This window comes from Panthera uncia, chromosome B4, assembly GCF_023721935.1.
Source record: "Panthera uncia isolate 11264 chromosome B4, Puncia_PCG_1.0, whole genome shotgun sequence".
Classification (NCBI taxonomy): Eukaryota; Metazoa; Chordata; class Mammalia; order Carnivora; family Felidae; genus Panthera; species Panthera uncia.
This window is the reverse complement of record NC_064809.1, coordinates 39,546,646-39,562,789: the sequence shown is the minus strand read 5'-3', so window position 1 is coordinate 39,562,789 and position 16,144 is coordinate 39,546,646. Positions and strand designations below refer to the sequence as shown.

At 48.7% G+C, this 16,144-nt stretch overlaps 1 protein-coding gene across 1 annotated transcript in view; it reads left to right on the top strand.

Moving 5' to 3' along the window:
- LOC125918755 (anoctamin-2-like) overlaps positions 1 to 15,825 on the top strand; it is a 29,207-nt gene extending 13,382 nt beyond the window's left edge. The window contains exon 3 of the mRNA XM_049624949.1: positions 15,360 to 15,825. Within this exon, the coding sequence (XP_049480906.1) occupies positions 15,360 to 15,475 (116 nt within the window). The 3' untranslated portion in view covers positions 15,476 to 15,825. The remainder of the gene's footprint in view (positions 1 to 15,359) is intronic.
- The last annotated feature ends 319 nt before the right edge of the window (positions 15,826 to 16,144 follow it).

Genomic DNA, 16,144 nt, shown 5'->3' with positions numbered 1-16,144 from the left:
TCACTTGTGTTCCATGGCTTTAGAGAGTGGTAGGGCTAGAAGATAGAGCGTGGTCCACAGTCAGAACCTCACTGACAAGGGTTTAGTGAGCACCTCCTGTCTACAACGCAGGGCAAATTCTCTTTGCATTGGGCCATAAAACACCATCCACACTGTGAAGCTACATCCACTGTTCCTAACAGCGCTTTCTCCCTCACCCACAAAGTTCAGGCTCCCCCACGCTGTGCAACCAGTGGCTGGTAAGGAAGTCTGTGCTCTGGAAAGGAGATGAAATCCTGGCAAGTACCTTTTGTTCTTTGTGATAGCGATACTCATAAAGCGACTTTCAACTTAAAAGAGTTCTGTTATCCCATTTCATCCTCACAGAAACTGTGTGCGGTCAGCAAGGAGAGTATTATATCCTCATTTTACTAAGGCTCAAACTCAGATTGTCCCTCTGAACTGCAAATACCTTTTGCGCTCTGTCGGTGTGAGTTTCTTACTGTCTGGACCAAAGTGGTGTATTGGGTCTCCATGCAGGAACCCATGTGGGCCTCGTCCTAGGTTGCTGCTCTTGTCTGCCTTGGACTGGATGTTCTCAGAGGGTCAGACAGGTGTTTTTGTATAGTGGAAGGGCCACTGAATTCGGGAGCCCAGTGGAAGGAACCTTTGAGTTCTGGGCCTGACTCCTTCTCCCTCCCATCCCCAGATATGTGGCATTGGGCAAACAGGGAGCTTTTCTGGAACCAGTTTTATTGATCTTTCCTTCATTATTTCCCTCCTTCCTGTCCACTGATCATCACCTCTGTGGGGACTGTTGTCACAGCCTAAGGACTATGCCCTTGTCTTTAGCCTCTGTCTATGGGTCTCCTGCTTGGAAATCCCCACCCAGTCAGTCTTTTCAAACTTTCTCCTTGGGCTGGGGGAGGGGAGCACCACTCCATGCCCCCACAGACAACTTCCATTTGCCCTTGGGTCAGATATAAACTAGCATTTGGGGCCCTTGTGTGTGGGTTTCCCAGTCTTAGGGTAGACGAGACTCTGCCAGGGTGATAAATCTATCTTAAAATCTCAGGTGCATAATTTGGAGTTGTTTACCTGTTCTTGCTCACGCTCCATGTCCAGTGCAGCAGGGCAGGGGCTCTGGACCCAGACTGATGGAGGCCACATGGACACCAGGGAGGCTGTGAAACACGCCATCTCTCACTTCTGCTCACAGCACACTGGCTGGAAGCAGCCTAATTGTGAAGCAGTGGGAAGATGTGTAGAAGTGTGTGGACACTCCATGGACAGCAAGGGTCTCTGCTGCTGGCTCCAGCCAGGCTACAAAGCCTTGGAGAATAGCTCCTCGGTCTTATATTTCCTTTTATGTCCCCCATAGTGCCTGCCTCACAGGAGATCTGTGAGTTTGCTGATGCAGTTATCTCTGTCTTCGTTTATGCATTCAAAAAATTTTTTTCTGGGGAATGCCCATAGGCTAGGCATCCTGCAAACCACAGTGGAAGCTACCACGAGCATGTATGCATTTGTTATTTCCTACCTTCAAAAGGATTTGCAGAAACATTGAGATGAATAAGGTAAATGTGAAGTTGGTTTGATGGGACAGTCACTGAAAGATGCAACAAAGCTATCAGAAGACTTAAAGTGTCCTTAATGGCAAAGAGTGTGCACACTAACCCACTCACTGAGGTGGTCGTGCACAGCAGGGGTGACCTGTGCACCTTCAGGCAGAGGTATGACTGCAGAGTCCCCCCAGGCCTGCATGGGGTCAAAAAGTTGTGAATAAGGCCACCTAATGGAATGAGGATTCTGCCAGGCTTAGGGGTTTCCTGTGCCATTCTCACGCTGGCTTTAATACCCGTCTGGCCTTTTGCCTCAGATCTCCTGATTGCTGAGGAGCATATGACTACCGCCTTGCTCACCAGGTGCAAACAGCTGGTGTAAACAACCCCAGTGAGTTCCCAAGTGTTTCCTGCAAAGGCTGGGTGGTGAAGACCGATTTCTTGGGAGCATCTCCCAACAGGCCCAGACATCAGGCCCATCTGAGGTCCCTTCTGGCCACAAATATTTGTGACAGACTCCAGAATATGTTAAGAGTTGGCTCAGCAGTGGTAGATAAAGACACAGTAATTGCCTCCCTGGCTGCCATGGTAACAGTGGTCACAGGCTCGGGTGAAAGGCACACTGTGAGCTGGTGGCTGTATGGCAATGGTGGGGCAGAGACTGAGCTGGGACCTAGGTGGTGGGATGGGGTTGCTAGGGGAAAATGAGTGAAGCTTGGGGCCTTGGTGGCCAGAGTCTGCTGTGCAAGGTGGGTAACCCCCTTCAGCAAGCATCAGTAATTAGTTTGTGAGGATCCCAATGAATAGGTGGGACAGTACGGTCCCCAGTGATCTGTTCATTCCCGAAGGGGTTCCAGGTGGTGGTTTATAGGAAAGGGTCTGGTTCCTGGGATGGGAAACAAGCAATAGCTGGGCAGGACATCAGGACCCCAGATGTCCAGGAAAATCAGACCGGGCTCAGATGTCATGGGAGGCCAGGGTATGAGGCAAGGTGACAAGGGTCACCAAGTAGACCCTTGAGTAGTAGCTCAAGGCATGCTTTGGTCCTAGCCTGTCCAGCTGCTATCACAGAATACCACATAGTGGGTGTCAACAGCAGAAATGTGTTTCTCATGCTCTGGAGGCTGGAAGTCTGAGCTCAGGATGTCAACAGGGCTGGGGAAGGGTCCTCCCCCAGGTCCTATGGCTGTGTCTTCATATGGCAGAGGCACTAGGGGCCCCTCTGGAGCCTCTTTTACAAGGGCACCCCACTCACTTCTGAGGGATCCCCCTTCATGGCCTGAGCACCTTCCAAAGGCCGCACCTTCCAAAGGCCCCACCTCTGAATACCATCACAAGGGGGATTAGGTTTTCAACATATGAATTCTGGCCAGGGGTGGGGTGCACAAGCATGCAGACCATGCTTTTTCCTTGGCACAGGGATAGACGGTGCCTTTGAGGCAGCGAGCTTCTGAACCCACACATGGGGAGCAGGATGTCCAGAGCTCCTGAAAACTGTAGGGTCTTCTCGTGACCAACATAGGCATGGGTCAGGCTCGGCCCAGATGGGGAGCATGTCCGCACTCCAGCTGTGAGAGGGGCAGGGCTGCCAGCAGGCTTCTAGCCTTAATAACCAAGATGTCAGCAGCTTGTTTTTTATCAGGATCATTCTCGATCTCTAGCTCTTCCACCACCACCTTCTCTTCCTCTCCCTTTCAAAACTGTGTGCGCAGCGCTGGCTGTGTGTGGAGCTGTGTGGTTCACCCTTCACTCTGTGGTGAGCCTCTCCTAGTTTTGGGGTTGGGCATCTTGCAGGTGCTCAAAGGATGGTGGTGTGCCAAGTCAGAGTCTCCAAGTTGTAGGAAAATGGCTGTGCTCTTGAGTTGTTTAAATACTGACGATGCCGTGCTTCTGAGTGTTGCTGCCCCGGGGCCACTGAAGTGGGGCTAGGAAGGGAACAAAAGGAGGGATGGGGTGAAGGACTTTTGGGGGCACCTGCCATGTGCCAGGCACTGGTAGACATTGTACATACATCATCCCACAGAATCGTCACCGTAGAGCTGGGAACTGGTCATGGCTTTCATTTTACTTCTGGGAAGCCTGAAGATGCTTAGGAACTTTACCCAGGAGCATCTGGTTAGTGGCATGTGTGAGTATGTGTATGTATGTGTATTAGAGCATGCCAAGAGCTGCTGTAAGCACTTTCTATTTATCAGTATATTTAATCCTCAAAACAAGCCCCAAAGGCATCAGGACTCTTAACACTCCCATTTTAGAGTGGAGAAGACTGAGACACAGAGATAAACAGCTAACAGGCCCGAGGTCATGGGGCTGGGAGGTGGTGAGTCAGGCCTCAACTCTAAGACTGTGATGCTCTACTGTCTGGTAATATATAGCGGTCCTGGTTCCTCAGGGAACTTTAGATGTGTGGAGAAAGCCAAAGAAAGCACACCAGAGGCTCCAGAAGGTTTAAAAGGCAATGCTCCGACCCATGTGAGTGGCAGGTGGTAGGGGTCTCTGAGACGATCAGGGAGACTTGGAGGGAGCAAACTCTGAGCGCATCGTCACCTGCCTCCTAGGTCTGCGTGCATCAGGACACCTGCGCAGGTTCACAGACTTTGGGGTCCCTCATGCTTTATTAAATTTTCTAAAAAAGCTTTTTTCTGAGGAATTGAAATGGCTCAGTCTAAAATCCAGTTCTAAGCTACCATCAGGAAAAGCCAATGTATCACTACTAAAGAGAAAAGAGGGAAGAAAGGAAAAAAAGGAGACAAAGCTTGCTACCAAAGGCTGCCAGGCCATCAGAAATTCTTTAAAGAAGAACATTTTGGACATACATGGATAGATCTAATTTTCCATCAAATATGGGCAACGTGTGTTTTCAGAGTTAGGGGGGACGTGCTGGCTTTGTTGGCTCAGAGCCCTGGGACAAGGGGAGTGGGCTTTGCTGCAGACTGAGTCTGCTCAGGAAGGTACCTCCACAGCGAGGACACGTGTGGATGCGGGTGGGTGCGTGCAGGCCAGGACCCGTGTCTTCCCGAGGACGGGGTGGGGGTTTGGGGGTGGGCGGCTGTAGTGCTGGTAATTTGAAATCCGGCCTGAGTCAGGTCTGTGGGGTTGTATTTGAGCTCCTGACTCTCTGGGTGGCCTCAGGCAACTGGGGAGGAAGAGCCTCCTGCCTGCCCATCTGTGAGGCCAGGGGAAGGGTGTGGCGAAAGTGGATTCTGCCATTGTCTGAGGGCCCCCTCGGTGCTGCGGGCACGAAGTATTGTAAATGTTGTCTGGGAGGGTCCTGGATCACGGGAGGCTGCTGCTAATAATAAAAAAGACCTGATCATGGTTATAGCCCAAGTTCGTGGAACAATCCATGCCAGTTATATGAAACTATTATTAGCATCATGCTACTTATAATAGTTTCATATAACTGGCAAGAATTTCCTCCCAAATTTGAACGGTAACTATGAACACATCTCTCTCCTTTTTCCAGTTAGTCACTGAAGCACTCATATCTCCTGTTAGTGGGAAGTCCGATATATTTCTCTCCCTTTCTTTGAGTTTCTAAGAACCCAGACTCAAGACTTAAGCCACAAGAAGAGAACGGAGTATGGTGGGCATTCTCTGTTTGCCTTGTTTTCTCTCCAGACCCCTTCTCCACCCTTTTGCACCATGTCCTGCATCCCTGAGGCTCTGCCGATGGTATCACTGGGGCCCCCTGCTCTGACTTCGATAGGAAACCATGGAAGAGCAGAAGGAAGCTTAGCAGGCACAAGGGAGAATTGGGGGTAGTTCTTCCCTGCTTCTCCCTCATCTCTGACAAAAATGCACCCTTTCTGGGTGCCTGGGTGGCTCAGTTGGTTCAGTGTCTGACTCTTGATTTTGGCTCAGGTCATAATCTCATGGTTCATGGGTTCAAGCCCCACATCAGGCTCTGCACCAACAGTGCGGAGACTGCTTGGGATTCTCTCCCTCTCTCTCTGGCCCTCCTCCGCTCACACACACACACTCTTTCTCAAAAAATAAATAAATAAACATTTAAAAAGCTTAAAAAAAACCTGCATGTATCCACAGATTCTACAGAATGAGTCCTCCCTCATGGCCCTTCTTGGGCTCCAGTGACACCACTTCTTCTCCTTGCCCCCTCACTGTAGTAAGTAATACCTTCATTAGGGTCACTTCCTTTGAACCAGTGAGGGGAGTTCTGCTTCCTGATGGGATCTTGACTCATAGAGGCAGTCAGGCCAACATCCACATTTAAACAGGGAAGTCAGACCTGCACTATGGCCAGCCCTCCTCTCATTGCTACACAGCATTGCTGTTGGATGCTGGCCCTGTCCCATCTGACAGAAGAGTCTGGGCCATTGCTGAGAGGGTCCCTCCGGGTTGCAGGCCCCGGGCAGGCCACTGCTCTTCAGGGAGGATGATCCTCCCCTCTAGAGTGAGCTCAGTCAAGGGGCTGCAGCCGTCAGGGTCACCTGCTTTCAAGACACCCGTCTATGCCTCTACCCCCATCTCCAGGATGCCATCCATCCTGTAGGCTCCGGGACATACAGCTTGTCTTCTTAACCTTCAAAACACAGTAGATCTGATACTATCCCTTTGAATCTCCCTCAGAGAGAGGTTACCCTGGTGACTCTAGGGGCCTTCACCAACCCAAGTGATGCCCACCCCGACCTTCTAAGAGGACTCTGTCAAGATTTTTAGGTAACCTGCAGGTACCTGTCTCACTAAAGAGGAGGCAGGTGTAGAAATTAAATGTCTGCTAGAGTGCTTTGGTACATAAAATAATAAAAGCAATGTTGGAGCCCTTACTCTATGCTTGGTGCTTTCCATACTTTATCTCCCTCAGACTCTACAAGAAATGTTTAAGGAAGGTCCCATCTTAGGAATGAGGACAGTGAGGTGCAGAAAAATAAATCCCTTATCTGGGAACACTGGGACAGAAAAGTCCTTCCGGCCCAAGGTCTTCCTGTGTTCTGTTACAGCCTTGTGAGTTGTGTCACAGACAATAGAAAAAGACCAGAAGCAGGAAGCACTTGGGATATCACAGGGTGTGCCCTCCACCTGGGGCCATGACTTGCTCAAGGCTCTGGTTCCTTGAAGCTAGCTGGGTACCTTTGAAGGATGGTACAGTTCATGCAGTGCTCCATCCCACTGGGAGCACGGCCCAGGGAGGACAGAAGCACAGAGGTCCAAGGACTCCATGTGTCCAACTTTGAATTCTTAATTTTCCCTCCAAACCTGTTAGTTCTCACCCACTTTTTTCCCCTCTCAGGAAGTGGAACCACCAACCACTCAGATGCTTGTACTAGAACCCAAGTGTCATCCCGGACCCAAACTCTCTCTCTCTCTCTCTCTCTCTCTCTCTTTCTCTCTTTCTCTCTTTCTCTCTTTCTCTCTTTCTTTTCAAACCTAGAGTCCAGTCTGTTAAGTATTGTCCACTCCACCTTCAAATATACCCCAGATCTGATCACAGTTCACAGGTTCCATCCTAATATTGGCCATCTCTTGCCTGGACCGCTGTGCACTCCTCATTTGTCTCTCTGCTTCCATACCTATCTCCCTCTTGACACACATATACACAGCCCATCTTCTGTGATATTTTTAAAATATAATCTCGCTATATCCCTCCCCTGTGCAAAACCTCAAGGCGACTTCCCATTGTGCTTCCAGTGAGGTTTAAGTCCCTTCTGTGGCCTGTGAAGTCCCATTGACCTGCCCCTGCCTTCTCCTCCAGTTCTACTGCCTAATAAATGCTTTCTCCTTGCTCAGAATGTTCAGTCCTTGGGGTCTTTTCATTCTCTACACATCTGTAGGTCTCTCCTGTCTTCTGCCCTTTCCTGTGGTTACCACCCGTGGCTCCTCCCCAGCTCGTCCGTGCTCCCTCCACCACATCCCTGGGGCCTCAGCTGAGAGGTCAGCTCTCCAGAGGCCCTTCTTGACCACTCTGACTAAAACCGTCTTCCTGCCCCCTTTTCTTCTCATCTCCCTGCCTTTTATCCTCATTGCTCTCCAGAATGGTCTCATTAATCTATGCCCCTCTTCTAGACTGTAATCTCCTCATGGCAGGGAGCTTATTGGTTTTGGCCACCACTGTATTCCCAGTGCCTGATGCCTGGCACACAATAGTCACTTGATAAACATTTGTGGAACTAGGGAAGGATGAAAAAGATAAAAGCATTCCTTCTGAGCTGCCTTCCCTGGAAAGGCATGAGGAGATGGGCTAAGGTGGAATGATTCCCTTCCTTCTCACCGGGCTTTTCCAGACCTGTGTGTTTGCAAGATGACCCACTGGTTTCGTGGGAGTGTCGATGGCCACAAACCAGACACACCTACCTGTTGTCTCCCCACTCCTATCATTGCCATGGGGAGACAGTCCTCACAGGGCAGTGATAGCAATCACATGGGGAATCCATGGCAAGTGCCTGTATAATGCCCGGCACATAGTGGGCACTGAGCATGGGGTTTTCCTGATTGGCCCATAACAGTATTAATCAGTCTCTCTCTCTTCCTCTTCCCCCTCCCAGATGCTCCCGTCCTATTTAGTCTCCTTTTTTTTTTTTTAATTAAAAACAATTTTTTTAAATCTTTATTTATTTTTGAGAGACAGAGAGAGACAGAGCATGAGCAGGAGAGGGGCAGAGAGAGAGGGAGACACAGAATCCAAAGCAGGCTCCAGGCTCCAAGCTGTCAGCACAGAACCCGACATGGGGCTCAAACTCACAAAATGCAAGATCATGATCCGAGCTGAAGTCAGCCGCCCAACCGACTGAGCCACCCAGGCGCCCCTAGTCTCCTTCTTTTTTAAAATGAGATGCCCTGTGATGCTGTCACCTTGGGCTAGGCTGCTAGACAGCACAGCAGATCTCACGTCCCTTAGTCTGGGATCAAAAGTCATCTTCCTGACTCTAAGGGAGGGATCCCTTGCACTAAGGAATTCTCTAGGGTTCAGGCATATCTCAGGAGTGCCCTTTCTTAATCTCTAGTTCTGGGGCTCTCAGCTCCCTTAGGCAATGCTCTGGCTGCTTAATTACCCAGCTGGCTGGTTTCTCCTAAGGTGATTCCTTTCCGATGACACAAACAAGGCAACAGCATCACATTGGAGGCTGAGACACACCTACCTCTGCCCCTGCCCCCAACACACACACACACACACACACACACACACGCACACAAACAGACGGAAGGCCAGGTGGTAGGGCTGTCAGAAAATGTAGCTGTTTGCAGAAGCTGGATCTGCCCTGGGGGAGAGGCAGGGAGAGGGGCAGGCACCTCTGCTTTCTGACTCAGCCACACAAGTTCAGGCCCTCCTTCCTTCTGCCCAGAGCAGTGCCGGGGCTGGTACTGCCTGAAACATACACTTGGACATCTCATTTCCTTTTGTCACCATCATTCTATATCTGCTGGCTGGGTTGCTGGGGGCTCCAGTTACCCCGAGCTGCTTTTCGAAAATTCAGGTTCTGCAGCTGGCATCCTCTTGCTGGCCATACAGTTTCCATATGATTAGGATGGAGCTCTGGGGACTTTGGATTCTGAGCTGGCCCCCTGGGACTAACTTGGGCTTTCATACTAATTATTTTCCAAGGCAGTTTACAGCTGGGTCATTTGTACTCATATTTTTTCATGACACAACACTCCAGAGGTTTAACACTTAACAAAAAGGGGGGCTGGGTAATGGCTCTGCACAGGAATTCCATGTGGTTGCCCTTCCTGGTCCTGGATAGAGTCTGCCCTCTGTTGGAAATCTGCTTCAACAGGTTGGGAGCAGGCAAAACCCTCAGAAGGCCTCCAGTCAACCTGGGGTGACTTTCTGGGGGATATGGGATTTCAGGAGCATATAATGACAGAGAAGGGTTGCCTTCTACTTACCCACACTCTCTCTGTGTTGACTCCCTACTTCACCTCCCTGTAGCGATTGTAGCCTAAAGGCACTGGGCTTGGAGTTTTATGAAGCATAAGGCTGGGCTGTTTTCTCATGGTCTTAGATTCAGACCACTCCAGAGGTCTGTGTCTTATGAGGGGATCCTGCCCAGTGGCCTGCAGTACAAATTGTTCTGCTTGGACTGAAGACACCATCCCATCCCAAGTGGACCCTGGGAAAACTTGTTCTGTTTCTTGAGTCATATAGTCTCTGTCATAGACAGATGAGGTTCCTAGTGTTGACTACTGAGACAGATCCAATAGTCTAACTGGAGCTTCAGGGCTTTAATACTCCCATCCCCACCCCCAACCCCACCCCACTTATCTCCATCCCTGGAAGGTATTCCCTGGGAGCCTTCCCTGGAAGGCTCTGTGAAGCACATTACATGGCTGCAGAGCTTCTCTGAGGTGGGGGCATCCAGCTGATTTAGTGGCCTATCAAGTGGATTTGGATTGTTTATTGGAAATGCCCATTATTTATGATGGCTCATGGCCCTAAAGGTGCAGGCAAAGGCTGTTTTCAGAAATAAAACTAATAAATAATAACTAGGCCCATGATTTATCAGTAAGGAGGAAAGGAGCCACTCATTTCCAGTTGGAGTAAAGCATCCTGAAAGGATCAGATTCTCTTTCCCCAGAACTTGGAGGAAATTCCTGCAGGGATTGGGAGATCTGAGTACAAAGAGTTCAAAGGAGATTATAAAAGAAAATCAAAGACACATGCCTCTCTGTTCCTCATTCTTAATCCCCTTCTAGCCACATTTACATGACAAGTTTTCCAAATTTTCAGCTCCTTAGACCTGAATACTTATTTTGGGGTGACATCAGTTTTAATTTTCTTATACCCAAACTATTTTAAAATGAGAGACAAGAAGTGGTTGTTACTGTTAAATTGGCTGCCTTAGGTAAATGGGGCAAAGGCTCAAAATCCTACTGAAAGCCTTTGCTTCCTTCCTCCCCTCCCTCCATCCCTCCTTCCCTCCCTTCCCTTCCCCTCCTCTTTCCTGTCTCCCTTCCGTCCTCTTTCCTCCCTTCCCCTCCTCTCTCCTCCTCCTTACTTTTCCTCTCTCCCTCCATCCCTCTCTCTCCTCCCCCCTTCCCTCCCTCCTTCCTTCCTTTCTTCTGTCCATCTCTCCCTCCTCCTTCCTTCTTTCCCTTTCCCTCCTTCCTTCTCTCTGTGTCTCTTTCTCCTCTGTAACACAACAGGGCACATGGTGGTCTCTGTTCATGACCTGTGGTCATGTTGAAGCAGGACTCAGTCCTTTGGCATATCCCTCCCCTAAGAACAAACCCAGAATTCTTTCAACACTGGTGAAGAAAGCAGGTTTTAATGCATCTTTGCTAAAGATTCTGTGGAGAGGCTAATGATGGGATCCCACTACAAATGACAGGGAAGTTAACATTTCTGCTGGGTGCCTCTGCCCCTCCCCCATCACTTACATTTCTTCTTTGGCAGAGAGCACCTCACCTCCTGTCCCTCCCTGCCCCTCACGTGGCATGGGCATGGCCCTGCATCTAACCCCAATATCCCCAGCTCTTATCTTGTGGATAAGGTAGGGAAATTTAAATCGATTAAATTAAATTGAAATTGAAATTAAGCAGATCCGTCTTTCTTGTGACTCCATACCCACAAACAGTGGTTCTTGGAATATGACAGGGAATTTTTAATAAATGATAAATATTTTTTCACTATTCCAAATCATATTTTTTCATGTCATGTCATTCATTCATTCATTCATTCATTCTTTCAATAAATATGCTTAGAAGAGTACATCTAGTGATAGCTGTGGCCTACCAGAAGGTGTATCTGACTATGCTCATTGTTTTGCCACCCAAACCATGCATGGTGAGGGGAGGGTGGCATGGGGCTTGGGAAAGTGAGGGTTAACAGTCATATGGGGGTTCACAGTTATGAGATCTTTTTTTTTCAATGTTTATTTATTTTTGAGAGAGAGAGCACAAACCAGGGAGGAGCACAGAGAGAGAGAAAGAGAGAGGGAGAATCTGAAGCAGGCTCCAGGCTCTGAGCTGTCAGCACAGAGCCCAACACGGTACCTGCACCCACGAACCATGAGATCATGACCTGAGCTAAAGTCAGACGCTTAACAGACTGAGCCATCCAGGCATCCCTATGGTTATGAGATCTTAAAATGGAAAGTGACCTTAGAAATTGATGGTAAGCATTTCCTGGGCCTCAGCATTTTTTTCTTTTGTCAAGGAGAATAGGAATCAGACGGAAGAAAGGGATGTGGATCTCGAGCCCAGGGAAGACTTGAGAAGCATAAATCAAACAGGGATGCACTGGCCTCTTTGTCAGGCAGAATTTGTAGCAGGAACAGAAAAGGCCTTACGGTTTAAATATCTGAGGGGCTTTGCTGATGTACATAAACTAAAGAAGAAATAGCAGCTGAGGCAGTGTTCACTGTAAATGGTGAACACAGATCATTATCCAAATGCTTATTGGGCAAGGCAGTGTGGGACTGGCCCGGACTTCTGTCTCATGGGCAATGCCATGTCCCTCCAGGTGTGGAAGGAAGGAGAAAACTACCAAGCTGTCTGCCAGCTGAGGGATAGCACGGTAGACTTTTCCAACTTCATCTCCTATAAAATGAGGACAGTGTCTCCAGATTCCCTGGCAATGTTTATTTTCATAGTTGTCTGGAGAACTTCGGGAAGCTTGGGTGGTGGACTTCTGCAGAGGTGAGGACGGGCTGTTTCGATTAGATTTTCCCAGCTATGTGCCAGCAGGATCACCTCCTCACTATCCTCCCCGTTGATTGGTAGAAAGTGCTCATTAAACAACATGGAAAGGATGCCCAGAACCTTTGGGGCTAAGACATGTGCACAAACACCTGGCCATGGATGGCCCAACCATGCTGCAGAAAGCAGGGCTGCCAGCTTGGAGGAGGTGATGCAAGAAGAGAACACTTTAGGACAACAGGAGCTATCCTTGATTGAGGTCTGGCACTTGCCAAGTACTAGGCTGAGGGCTTTCTAAGAATCCTATGCAGTTTTCAGGGCAACCCTGTTGGGCGGATGTCATTATTCTTTTTATAGAAGTTCAGACCTCTAATTATGCTCTGCATTTGAAATCAGGTGTGTCTGATGCAAAAATCTGCCCCTACAGCCACCTCTGGAGTAACACAATCAAATAGTCACTCCCCTCAACACACAGCGAAGCCCAGAATAGCGTGACTCGGTGCTCTGTAGGTTCGGCATGGCCTGCCAGGGCCTCTAGGACTGTTCGTAAGCATAAGCAAACTCAAGTAGGCTTCAGGATGATGAGGCACTCGGAGAATGAGCTGGTTTTCCGTGTCACTGTCTGCCTAGGGATGATGCCATGTTTCTTAGGGCTCATGGGGGCTAGGACATGACTAGACAATGAGTAGCTCTCATCTCCCAAGGCTCTTTCAGCCTAGAGAGAAGTCAAGGCCAGATCACAATTGTGATCACTACCTGCATCTCTAAGCTTTTCCATTCTCAAGGCCCCTCCCAGGGCCATTCATCCCCAAGAGCTCACATATGCCTGTGACTGTCTCTTTAGTAGGTTTCTGCTTGTGCTTGGACCACACCGATGATGTTGGGCACTGTCTCTTATCCTCAGGATTGTGTTCTAAGATTGCAAATGAATGAGGGGCGCACTGTGCTGTGTGGGAAAACAGATCATGGAAATACAGCATTCTTTCCCTAAGATCCCCTTCCGCCATGACCTGAGAGGAAATGATACCTTGCCATTCATAGATTCAATCTTGAAAAGACTTAGCAGTTTGCAAAAGGTTTTCACAGAGACCTTGCTAAATTAAGCTCTTTGAGGAGTGTGAAGTCTTTATTCATCCTGGCATCATATGGCGGGTGTTCAATTAATGTGGACTGAACAGTCACAGATATTTCCTAGGTATATATCATGTTAGACTGCGGGTGGAGGGTGGGGAGGTGACAGAGGATGTGCGATGTAAACAGTAATCAAAGATCTTGATTTCACAGTGCGGCAGAGTAAAAATTGTCTTTGAAGACAGGCAGATATGAGTTCAAAACCTTAACTCTTATGTAACCCATAAGAGCCACTGTGGCTGTGTGATCTTGAGCAAGGCTCTAATCTCTCTGGATCTGAGCTGCCTTTATTTATAACAGTGAGATGTACTGTCTCCCCCCCCCCCCACCCCAACACAAGTAGGTAGGGATGACGTGAGATAGCAGACGTATGCAACGGGTGTGGAGCAGATCAGAGCAGACACTCCTGCATAGCGCATGATCCCTCTGACCACCCAGGAGGTCACTGCAGCTCCCTGCATGCAGGTGATCTCTGGTTGTGAGCATGCTCAGCCCATGCATAGGACAAGGTGGAAGTGCTAGGGAGTCAAGTCCAGCAGTAACCTTCAACCAGGTAGGGGCTCCACTTGCTCTCACTCCTCAGTGTAATAATTATGAGGGGGGTTTCACAGTCTCTAAGAAGACCCCCCAGTGGGACTGAGCCCTGATAGCCTGCTGTATTAAATTGTTCGTGAACACATCCGTGCTGTCTTCCCCACTCCTGTCTAACTACCCCAAGCTTCCTGGGAGCACTTTCCAAATAAGCCACTTACTCCCAAACTGCTTACTTCTTGACACAGAGGGCCACCCCAAGTAAGACAGAAGATTAATTAAAACTACTGTTGTGATTTTCAAAGGGCTTGGATGTGGGTAATTAATACAGAGAAATCTAAAATACTGCAGGGGAAAAAGAGATTTCTACCATCTGACATCATCTGGGAAGGCTTCAGGAAGGAGATTATAGGCAACATCTGATCTGAATGGTAAAGGATATGAAGGATTTGTACATAAGAGGAGGGCCCAGGGAAAGGAATTCCAGGGGAGGGAACAGAGTTTTATGTCCACTTTTCCAAAGATTCTGACAAAAGCTATGTGTGAGTCAGGTGGGCAGACAAGTCAGGTGGGTCCGTGTGTCAGCCTCATCTGAACACGGAACCTCCTGGCTGGCATGGTCCTGGTACTTTGGCCCTGTGCTCAGCACGCTTTCAGGCGATACTTATCAGTGCACATGATACAGGGCTGGTGCTTTCTTTCTGCCCCTGAAATGTGGCCCTTTAACCTCCTATCTTTGCCAAGCCATTTGTCACAGTCTATGAAATCCCCATCAAACACTCTGCCTAGTTGTCCACCGAGCATCCCATGGGTCTCGGGTCTTCCAAAGGCATCAGTGAGGTTTTCTGTTCAGTATTTCTCAGGCCCCTTTGGGGATTATCAGCTGGCTCCTCTGCTTGGACCTCATAGAACTCAATGGGCCTGTGACCCCCGAGTTTGAGACATTATTAGGCTTGTGCTTATTTCACTTATCTGATGATCCTTCATCATTTGAGTGAGTGCATGCGAAGTGTCTCAGCCTATCCAGAGAGCGCACAGATCCAGGCTGTCCTGCTAGAAATGGAGGAGGCAGAAAAGAGGAACAATGTCATGGTACCCAAGACAAGTCTTTGCTGCCTATTGACTGTTGTTCATTGGTTAACAAGCCTTTTTCGTCAGGGATTTTGTTCAGATAAAATCTTATGGAAGCAGCAATCACACAGGGAAAAGCTGACTACCCCTCGATGAAGAGAGGGTGGTTGGAGAAAGTTCTGCCAGCCAAGATCCCCCTCAGAGGGGTATGGTAAGAGACCATTGCTAGAATGGGTAAGAGGAGGGAAGTGGAAGGAGAAAGGTGATGATTATATGTACCCTTGGCCTTTTGTAGCCTCATAGTATCTGGTAAACCATTTGGGACTCCCAGATGACTTCAGTTCTGCTGTGCTAGAGAGACAGGTCTCTTGGTTTTTACCCTGAAGCAGTAAGAGCCAAGAGACCAATGGCTTATGTAATAGGGATTAAAACTCTGAAGAGGTGAAAAATATGCCTCTCAGTCTTAGCATCTTTGCTCTTATCTTTCAGAGGTTCCAAAAACAGAACAGACTTTTGAAGAGCGCCTGATACTCAAAGCTTTCTTGCTAAAGTTTGTCAATGCCTACTCGCCTATCTTCTATGTGGCCTTTTTCAAGGGGCGGTGAGTATAATGGTGTCACACGTGGTGACTTGTCACTAAGACAGGGGCCCCTGCTAGAGTCAGCTTGTCCCTACTGCCCATTCACACCCTCAGTCCTATTCCCCACTTCTGCCCCCACCTTGTTATTCCTGAAGCAATGGCATTCGCACCACATCATTTTGGATTAGAATCTTCAGATTCAGGTAACCAGGGAAACTGCAGGGATTTGACCCTGGGCCCCAGAGGGTGAGTCTTGGAATAATCTGGGCATCCCAACTTTGAGGATGAGATAGGAGGAAATTTCAGGTCTGGTGAGTGACTTGGAAGTCTTTCAATGCATTTCTGACACTAGCTACCCTGAGTTAGCACATACTTCACGAAGTAAGGGCATGATCTTCCATGAGACTGCTCACTCCAGACACTAGCTGCAGGCCCTGGGGTTCCTATGCCACTCGTGATTGGTACCCACTGGCTACGACCACTAACTCCTCAGGTTTGATAATTCTCTAGAATGACTCACAGAACTCAGGAATGTGTTGCACTTAAAATTACAGTTTTACGATAGAAAGGGGGTACAAATCCAAACCAGCAAATGGGAGAGGCACATAGGGTGAGATTTAGCAAGGTCTTAAATAGAAGCTTCCATGTCCTCAAGATGGATCAGTTTCCTGGCACGTTGATGTGTACCACCAAC